The sequence below is a fragment of the Macaca mulatta genome, chromosome 3 (genome assembly GCF_049350105.2).
Source record: "Macaca mulatta isolate MMU2019108-1 chromosome 3, T2T-MMU8v2.0, whole genome shotgun sequence".
In the NCBI taxonomy this organism is placed as follows: domain Eukaryota; kingdom Metazoa; phylum Chordata; class Mammalia; order Primates; family Cercopithecidae; genus Macaca; species Macaca mulatta.
Window position 1 is genome coordinate 76,607,086 of NC_133408.1, and position 10,586 is coordinate 76,617,671.

A 10,586-nucleotide genomic window follows, 5' to 3' on the forward strand; every position below is an offset into this window, starting at 1 on the left:
CACTGTATCTCATTTGACTACCTCTGTTTTCCTCAACTCCCCACAGCTGGGCTTCTTGCCGCCTCCCACCAACAAACCAATGCTGTCTGAGGCAGCCTGGCACCTGTGAGCATCACGGGTTGGGATATTTGCAAGGACTTACAAGACTCCACTGAGCATGTCACAAAAGGCTCTTGAGTAAGAGCCCTGGATGCTGCCCAGGAGCCCCTGCCTTTAAATACAAGCCCTGTGTCCCTGGGTCAAGCCACCAAGATTTGTAAAAGGAATTTGGGCTCCTGAAGAGGTCAAGGCAGAAGTTCCAGTGAGGTTTAGTGCCCCTCTGTTCAAAGAGTCAAGTGAGGCAGGCTCACTGGTTAGGCAGATGAAAACAACACCCAAAAGCAAACTGGCCTTAAGGGCTTCCAGGGGAATTTTGGACTTCAAATAGTATATCACGGATCCCACTACCCTTATCATGCCTTTAGTTTAAATAGACACAGAATTCAAGCCTTCATATTGTGCTAGAATAGGAAATAGATGTTTGTTTTGTATCCCCATTTTCAGGTTACAAACCTCTTAAAAACCCTTGTCGTTTCCTGTGCAATGAGGGTAGTAGGAGTAGGGTGTCAAACAAGACACCCAACTGTCTCCAGAGATAAAGTTAGACTTTTCTGTCAAGCTATAAATCAACTTTTTTCCTACACAGCACTTCCCAAATTTCAATTAGTATTGAGTTTGAATCTTCAGACAGGAATAGGAAAAATCAACTCTGTTTTTCCTTCCTGCCACTCATACCACTCAATATTTCACTTCTGACACCAAACTGTATAGGAGGAAAAAACAAAACTATACTCTTCTACTAGTCTCACACAATACAGAATATTTCTGATGGCCAGAATGTGTATGTTTCCACACCAACCAAGTCTCCAACATCAGCTGGGTGTCCTGGAATAGATGAAGAGGTACTTAGGGCAAGGTCTGGAAGTGTCCTCTGCAGTCCCCATTGAGTAGGGGTGCAACACCCTCTTGGCAGATGGATGTATTCACCTACCAAGAAACTCTCCATCCCCAAAGTTTGGTAATTTTTGTGGAGGCTTACTCATGTTGGCACAAGTAATTATTATTAACTCCATTTCCAGCCCTCTTCTCTTGCTAGAGGATGGGGGTTAGAGTTGAAAGCTCCAAGCTTCTAATCATGGTCTGGTCTTTCTGAGGACCAGCCTCCACCCAGGAGCCCACAAGAGGTGTCTCACTAAAAGAAAAGACACTCCTGTCACTCAAGAAATTTCAAGGATTCCAAGGTCCCAAGGAGCCCACCAAGAGTTGTCTTATCAAAAAATTTTTAAAAAGACATTCCATCACCCAGGAAATTACAAGGTTCTGTGTCAGGAACCAGGGTCAAAGACACAATATTAGAACAAAAGATGCTCCTACTACCATCATTGCTCAGGAAACTGCAAGGGTTTTAAGAGGTCTGTAACCTGAAAATGAGGCTAAAGAACAAATATCTATTTCCTATTCTAGCACAGTATCAATCTTTGAATTCTGTGTCTGTTTAAAATAAAGTCTGGCTGGGCACAGTGGCTCACACCTGTAATCTCAGCACTTTGGGAGGCCGAGGAAGGTGGATCATAAGGTCAGGGGTTTTAACCAGCCAGGCCAACATGGTTGAAACCCCATCTCTACTAAAAATACAAAAAATTAGCTGGGCGTGGTGGCAGGCGCCTGTAATCCCCAGCTGCTTGGAAGGCTAAGGCAGGAGAATCGCTTGAACCCAGTAGGCAGAGGTTGCAGTGAGCTGAGAACACACCACTGCACTCCAGCCTGGGCAACAGAGTGAGACACCATCTCAAAAATAAATAAAATAAAAATAAAGACTTATGTACACCTTCCTAAGTATTTTCCCAGCAGGTATTCCCTGGGTTGGCATTACCCAGGGAGATCTAGAGTTACAACTTCCTCTTCTTATCTCTTCATCCCTCCACCCTCATTTTAATTAGACAGCTGGAGCCTGGTGGGCTTCTTGGCCTCATATGTTATTCTTCCTCTTCCTCAGATCCCTGAAAAGGAATCAGATTCCAAAGCTGAGACCTCTCGTGACTCCTCCTTGATTTCCAAGGGTGTCTGCTTCAAGTCTCACAAGGTAATTCATTTTTGCCATGCTATGTTTCTGGTTAAATGCTTTATAGGTAATAGCTTTACTTGTAAGCATTAGGAGAAATAGCTAATGTAAATGATGAGTTAATCGATGCAGCACACCAACATGGCACATGTATACATCTGTAACAAACCTGCACGTTGTGCACGTGTACCCTAGAACTTAAAGTATAATTAAAAAAAAGAAGTTTGAAGAAGTTGACCATAGTTTCTTTTGAAGAATTTATATCATGAAAATTATTATAAACCATGTTTTAAATATTATTTTGAGAAGTTATACAACAATATCTTAAACATTGTTAAAGTAAGTTTAGCCTAACGCTGCCCCCTACATATTTTAAGGTTGACCTTTAGGTTTCTTCATACATAGTAGACTGTAACCTAACTGGACGGGTAAACATACTGGAACCTACTCTTGTGTCAATCACAGAATTTTGACTAATCATGAACAATCAATTGTTCAAACTATGTTAAAATAAGGAAAACATCGAGCTGTAACCAATCTGGCTGTTTCTGTACCTCCCTTTCATTTTCTTATGTCATTTTCCTTTTCCTGGCCATACATTGTCTCTGACCATGTGGCAGTATCAGAATCATTTTGAACCTATTCCGACTGAGTGGGGAGGCTGCTCCATCTGCAGACAGTTCTTTGTTCAGTTAAACTCTGTTACATTGAATTTGTATAAAGTTTTTCTTTCAACAATATGAACATGGATGTAGATTTATGATGGAGGGAAAAAAAGAAAATATTGTGTTTCTGAGGGTTAACAAGATTGCCATAATTTACTACAGCTTTGACTTTTACTTTTGTTTCAGCAAAAGAAAAACCTGATAGTTGACATGGTTCACATTTCAGCTACAAAGTAACACGTTAGTTCATCAGAAGTATAAAAGTCTTTCTGATACTGCTAAAATTGTCTGATATGAAAATTTGCACAGAAGGTACTAATAAAATGTCCTTCATGGTATTATTTTGAAATCACATAGAAACCAGTCTTTCTGGACCACGTTTTGAATGATTCTACATGAATCTTCAAGGCATATCATTAAAGTGTAAACTCAGTAAAGGTGCTTCAATGGGGACTAAGATTACGTGGTCCGAGGTTATGACTTTCCAATAGTCTAACATAATCAAAGGATAAAATTTAGAAGATAGATTAGAAGATAGTTGGAACATTTATTAGACTATCTTTCCTAAATAGCACTAAAATGTTTGGTACATTTTAGATGCATTTTTAATATTCTCAACAGAAAACCACATGGCCTTTTCTGTACAATACAGTGACAGCATTCAAGAAATTTGTATTCACACATCTGATGGTTACATAGACCTACATGTAAATATATACGCACACACATATACATACACTTGAATTGGATGACAAACTTTAAATCATTTACCTTTTACTCTTTTTCAAAATGCTATATCTAAAAATATAATAAAACAATGCAAGAGCTATTTTATCAGATATTTATTATGGTTTAGCACACAAATGGCTCCAGCAAAACACCAGCTAGTGAAGTGGAATGTAAAATGTACCCTGGGAACATAGAGGAAAAAGCAACAAAATAAATGGGGTTAGGCACTACGTATTTATTGGGGAGGTGACATTTGAATGAGAGCTTGAAGGATAAGTAAATGTTGATTGATGCAGAAGACAGTGTTCCATCAGAGAGAAGCACCTGGGAGATGGTAGAAAGGCAGAAGACAGCACAACACGGATGGGGAGCAGCTTCCATCCTGGAAGCAGGAAGGCACGTGGCAGAGCACTGAGGAGTGGGCAAGGTGAACAGAGGCGAGCACAGGCTGAAGAGCTGATATTGTGTCCATTAGACTGATGGAAGTAGGTGGATGAGTTTTTGAAAAAGGAGAATAGGAAAGCTGTGATTAATCATGTGACCATGGATTTTAGACAAATAGTAGCAGTGAGGGCTGGGTAAAAGTTGGCAGACCATGGAAGAGGATGAGTTAGGCCAGCTATGAGGCATCCCAGAGAGTGGGGACACACACTACTTCCATGACTGCACCCCCGTCCTTCCTGTCCTACTGCGTGCTTCTCTAGTCTTCCTATCATGCGTTGGCAGCTAGCTCTCTCATGGCTCCAGTCTCTGCCAATATTTTCTATCCCCTAGGCTAGCCCATGATTTTCCCTTGTGTGTATTTCTCCACCACTGGGTCATCTTTTTTCTCTGTCTTTTCCAGAACTCCAAAATTATGTGTCCAGCAGGCTTCAACTTTAACCACAATCTACAACCAATACTAAAATTAAATTAACACTGTAAACATAAGTAACCCAATCACATTCAAAATGTCTTAGTTATTTCATCCCAATGAAAATCAGTCGTATTTACTTTCATCTTGATTTAACCCTAGTTGAAGCTACAAAATTTAAACACCAAACAGTAAGTGAGAATTCAAATGAACCCTCTCTAAGTTAGAACCCCTTTAGAAAATGAGGCCCAGAGAGTTTAAGCATTAATTTTCAAAAAAACATGAAAACTAAAATCTTTCGAACCTGCTCACCAAGCCCATTTCTATCTTCATCAAGTTTATTGAGTTTCCAGAGAGTTAAGGAGTTGACACATTTACAATTTGGATAACTGACTATGTTCCTGTAATCTGACTATCAAGAAATAGGTGAGTATTTCCTTTTACTTTAACATTTCAGGAAAACACCAACCATGGATGACTCTGCATGTAAATGTTACTAAAAAGTGCCAGATATATTCTGTTTTTACAGCTATCTCTAAAAGTATGCTTAAATTGGTAAACTCCACATATTCAGCCTGATTTATTAACTTGTTACCCTTTATGTAGCAACTGGTAGATTGATTACTACCCAAATAACTAATTTCTACCCAGTAAACTTTTCTTTGTCTCTTCCAACATTCACAACATTTGGCAGTGGAGTTAATTGGAAGAGAAATCGTTATTTTATGCATTTTTTTTTGGAAACAATAAAAGGCCACTGAATGGTTTTACACAAAGGATCTTTGCGGCTGTAGATCGTGTTGTGAGAGTGATATTTACCCAGTGTTGCAGATGGTTTTAAATGATAGGCTTTTAGGTTTCCATTTGGAATAACGATGACAAGAAGACTACTGAAGTTATTTTTGTATTAAAGCACTTGCACACATCAGTAAGTGAAGAATTTGAACTTTAGAGCTTATTGATTTTAAAATGTATTATACAATGATCCATACATCAGTGAATTAGACAATGAGACCAATCTGTTCATAACAAACACATTCACTTGGAAGAATATTAGTTGCACAGAGGATAAGAATCTCTTTAAAATTAAATAGAAATAAAAGTTTCATCTTCTTAAATTTTGGTTCAAAGAATCTCGATTGAAGCCATTTTTAAAGTTAAGCATCTCTGTTGAAGTTAGATTCATCTGGAACAATATTCACTAAAAAACTCTTATCTTTGTGATTCTGCCATTTACTGCATTTGCTGTATCCTCATGCTCCTAGCTTCAACTGTGCCAGTGATAAAATCTTTCTGCAAGACAAAACCCTGCAGAATGTGACCACAGCCCTCCCTCACAGCTGACATCGATTTGCTTTTGGTGTTTATCTGACAATTATCAGATCTACTGTCTTAGCTAACAATGAAAATCCTTAAAGCTATAATTTACCCTTAATTTACCCTTTACCATGGATTTAAAACTAGAACAACCTGCATCGAATGCACTGGAAATTATCTTTCATGAGTCCAAAAGAAAAGAAAAGAAAAGAAAAAAAATGCACAGACACAGACACACATTCATACCAATTTAACTCCTTTTTTATAGTATGGTTGCACTATTCTTAGACAGTCTTGCTACCAAATTCTGAAAAGAAACAGGCATTTTCACATGTAGCAATATGATTTATTCAAGAATGTTGAACTGGTTGACTATTTTCACTTAAAATTATTTTAATGAACTACACTCTGTTCTCAAAGATCAATATAGGAAAACCAAAGCATTCAAAAGAGTACAACTGGATCTTTAAAACAATATGACAATGAAAATAAAATTTTGAATAGAAATATGGAATACCTAGGTTATCTTTTTCTACTGGTCTTAATTTTAACCATTTACTATTCATATGAGCTTTAGAACTAAATTAAAACAAGCAGGCAATTCAGTAGAAAGCAATAGTTTTGTGATTGCATAATTACTGACTTTTTATAAGCCATGATTCTCAGAACTGAGTCCATGTGTACATGCACAATGCCAGAAGGAATGTTTCTTATTCCAGACAAAAGCCAAAATAAGTTATCTTAAACAGTAGGCCCATCAGATATCAAAGAAGGAAGGAAAATCCATAAAGTTCACACACTTGAGAAGGGGTTTCCCATAGATTCAGAGAAGAGGCATGTCTTCCTATTGGTGAAACACCCTGACATTTCGTGGACAAGGTTAGAGCTTTGCCCTGGCCTACCTGTTACTAAAGAAAGCTTTTTTTGATTTATCAGTGTAGCAGCAGCAAGGCCCAGATCTGGGAAAGATATTGTACTTAGGACCTCCAATGACCCCTAGAACCTAGTGAAGAACCGAGAACCTAGTGAAGTCCATGAGAAAGGTTTCCCATAGATTAAGACAAAAACGTCATCACATCACCAATAGGGGAAGCGGGTTAAGAACTCTGATAGTTTCCATAGGTGAACCAAGGGAAACATATTGAAACCAATGGATGGTCTCTTTCTGGAAGGAGTTGAAATCTTGATTTCTTGGGTGGTGTAATGAAACTTTGCTGCTTTTTTGTCTGACATGATACCTACCCAAAGTTATCAGCTTGCATCTTCAGTCAGCAATAGTTCTTAGTTCTTAGGAATCATGAGAATGAAAGTGGCTATGGCTTCCCAAGCAAGAACGTTAATCTCGGCTTTATAAGACCCTGTGTTTTCAGGATGTCTCCCTCCATTCTTAAAACTCCCCTATACCTACAGCTGGCCTATATATGCACGGGTTCTGCCTGCATGGACTCAACCAACCACAGATCAAAAATAGTTTTAAAAAAGGGATGGCTGCATCTGTACTGAACATACAGACCTTTTTACTGGTGAAAATGAGAAGGAAACCCAGGGAATGTTGGAACCACAGGATGAAAGTATCCTGCGTTCCTAATGCCCAAGTAGAGGACAGCACCTCTGACCACAGGAACATTCACCTGGAGGATGGTAGGAAAATCATAAAACTTCATGTGACTTCAAATACTAAATTTTAGTGATTAATCTATTATTGCAGCTTTCCCATTCTACTCTAACAAATACAGATTCTTTCCCATATCTATACAATTTGATATTTTTGACATCATAAATGTGTTCCATGTAAATTTTCAAATTGATTTTGCTGAGAGTTTAGGTCACATAACTTCTTGATTTATTCTTCAACAAATATCCGCCCATCCAATTGTATTTGAAAGATGTTTCTTTATCTTGTAACCATTTAAACTATATTTTTTCACTGGAATATATCCGTTATCTGGCTTACTGATTTTTTTTTTCTCACTGCCTTACTTGCTGGTATATTTTTGTGTTTGTTGTGTTTTGTTTTGCAGATATGATCAACAACAAAGTATTTTTCATTATTCAAAATACCCTTAAAAGACAAAAACTGTTTCTCTAGTTTTCCGTAGAGGATACTACCCTAAGTTTCTCACAGATTCACATCCTCTTGCTGATTGCCAAATAGAAACTTAATAAAACTTTGTTATGTGATGACATGATAAAAATTTACCTATAGTATTTATCTGCTAACCCTTCACCAAAAAGGAGAAATCTCACCCTGATATTTGTACTTTTTATAAATGGCATAGGCCAGGGCCACTACTGTCTCAGTGTCTTTACTAGACGTGAACAACTTGGAGGAGGTTGAAGGAGCTCTTTTTATACAGTGGGTCTCTGAGTATCATGGTAGTATGACACAGCACCTGGCACAGAGATAACTAATAAACTAACAGGAAGCCTATGTATGCAGGCTCACACTGGTTATTACCGATGCCATAAATAAATGTCTGTCTGTGGCAATCACTGAGACCTAAATTGCCAAGCCCTGTGGGATGCAATGCATGCTATATGTCTCCTGTTTATGTCTATAATGTATTATTACGAATCATTGTGCTGGAGAACATTATCCCTCCTAAACTAGAGAAGAACCCATCCTGTGTCCGCCCAGTCTTTGAGATACAGGAATTGGAGGACACCAGTGAAACAAATTACAGTGGAATCAGACACTGACTCTAGAGCTTGAAGTTGATACCACAATGTATAACTAAAAGTCCAAAATCTTCAATTCGAATTATTGGCTCCATTTAGTCTCACCTAAAACTTGGAGTACCTCTTGGGTTAACAGACATCACAGATTAAATTCTTTGGTGGGAGTGCCAGATTTAGGCAGTCTTCTTCTCTGAAGAATATTTTCCCTTGACCAGACTTTCTTTTGCAGTCTTGGCATCTCATTGTCCCTCTATTTTGATCAATGACATGGCTTTCTAGACAAGCAAGAAATCCTGTCTCAGAAGAATAGGGAGTTGCTCAACAGGGCTGGAAACTATGGCAGGTAGAAGTCAGGGGACACAGAGATTAGAGAGCCCCTTCTTCACTCTAATTTTTCCTTGTAAGAGAGGAGTCTAGTTAAACAGGACAGAGGCTGATGAGGAACTCCACTTTGAGGATAGACACCTAGGTAGAGTGATAGGGTCAAAAGGACTCACACTTTCATTCATTCTTTTCCACTGGCCCTCTAGTCCTTCCCAGAGAGATCATTCATCTGAAATATACAGCCACCATCACATTTATGTGGGAACACAAAATTTATTCCCACTACCATAGGAAAAGGATGAGATTTCCACTATGGCATTAATTGCTTTTGATCTCAACATTGTAACTAGTAAACCGATAACAATAATCTATATTTTGGCAATGAAAATACAGCATTATCCCTTCTTTCTTATTATGATAGCTAATGAGAAACAATTGATAATTAACTGAACAATTTTAAAACAAAGGTCCAGTGGAAATTAGAGAGTAATGGCTAGTGTTGAAGGGAATAATAAATAATTAAATTACTTAAATTTATTTGTATCAGTAATAACCAATTAAAAACATGGAAGCGAGTTAGTCCGAGTGGAGCGAGCAAGCTGACTGGTTGTGTGGTCGCCTCTCAGAAACCGGTAGCGCTTGCAACATGGCTGACCAACTGACAGAAGAGCAGATTGCAGAATTCAAAGAAGCTTTTTCACTATTTGACAAAGATGGTGATGGAACTATAACAACAAAGGAATTGGGAACTGTAATGAGGTCTCTTGGGCAGAATCCCACAGAAGCAGAGTTACAGGACATGATTAATGAAGTAGATGCTGATGGTAATGGCACAATTGACTTCCCTGAATTTCTGACAATGATGGCAAGAAAAATGAAAGACACAGACAGTGAAGAAGAAATTAGAGAAGCATTCCGTGTGTTTGATAAGGATGGCAATGGCTATATTAGTGCTGCAGAACTTCGCCATGTGATGACAAACCTTGGAGAGAAGTTAACAGATGAAGAAGTTGATGAAATGATCAGGGAAGCAGATATTGATGGTGATGGTCAAGTAAATTATGAAGAGTTTGTACAAATGATGACAGCAAAGTGAAGACCTTATACAGAATGTGTTAAATTTCTTGTACAAAATTGTTTATTTGCCTTTTCTTTGTTTGTAACTTACCTGTAAAAGGTTTCTCCCTACTGTCAAAAAAATATGCATGTATAGTAATTAGGACTTCATTCCTCCATGTTTTCTTCCCTTATCTTACTGTCATTGTCCTGAAACCTTATTTTAGAAAATTGATCAAGTAACATGTTGCATGTGGCTTACTCTGGATACATCTAAGCCCTTCTGCACATCTAAAGTTAGATGGAGTTGGTCAAATGAGGGAACATCTGGGTTATGCCTTTTTTAAAGTATTTTTCTTTAGGAACTGTCAGCATGTTGTTGTTGAAGTGTGGAGTTGTAACTCTGCGTGGACTATGGACAGTCAACAATATGCACTTAAAAGTTGCATTATTGCAAAACGGGTGTATTATCCAGGTACTCGTACACTATTTTTTTGTACTGCTGGTCCTGTACCAGAAACATTTTCTTTTATTGTTGCTTGCTTTTTAAATTTTGTTTAGCCACTTAAAATCTGCTTATGGCACAATTTGCCTCAAAATCCATTCCAAGTTGTATATTTGTTTTCCAATAAAAAAATTACAACTAAAAAAAAAGCATGGAAGCAAGAGAAATCATAATAGCAATAAGAGATAAGATGTACATATTTAACAAGAAAATTGAAGATGTTGTATTAGTAAAATTATGCAATTTTCCTTTAGGCATAGAGGAAAACTTGAAAGAACAGTAATGGAACTCAGTGTTATAAAGAAAGATGGAAGTTATTGTAAAATAAATTTCGTTTGGAATTTTATCTAAATTCAA

General features: G+C 37.8%; 1 protein-coding gene across 1 annotated transcript; it reads left to right on the forward strand.

Annotated features, from left to right (window-relative positions):
- The first annotated feature begins 9,246 nt into the window (after nt 1-9,246).
- LOC717686 (calmodulin-1) lies at nt 9,247-10,378 on the forward strand. The gene has a single exon (XM_001109440.5). It carries the CDS (start codon nt 9,315-9,317, stop codon nt 9,762-9,764), a length of 450 nt encoding a protein of 149 aa, XP_001109440.3. The 5' UTR covers nt 9,247-9,314; the 3' UTR covers nt 9,765-10,378.
- Nucleotides 10,379-10,586: the final 208 nt, after the last annotated feature.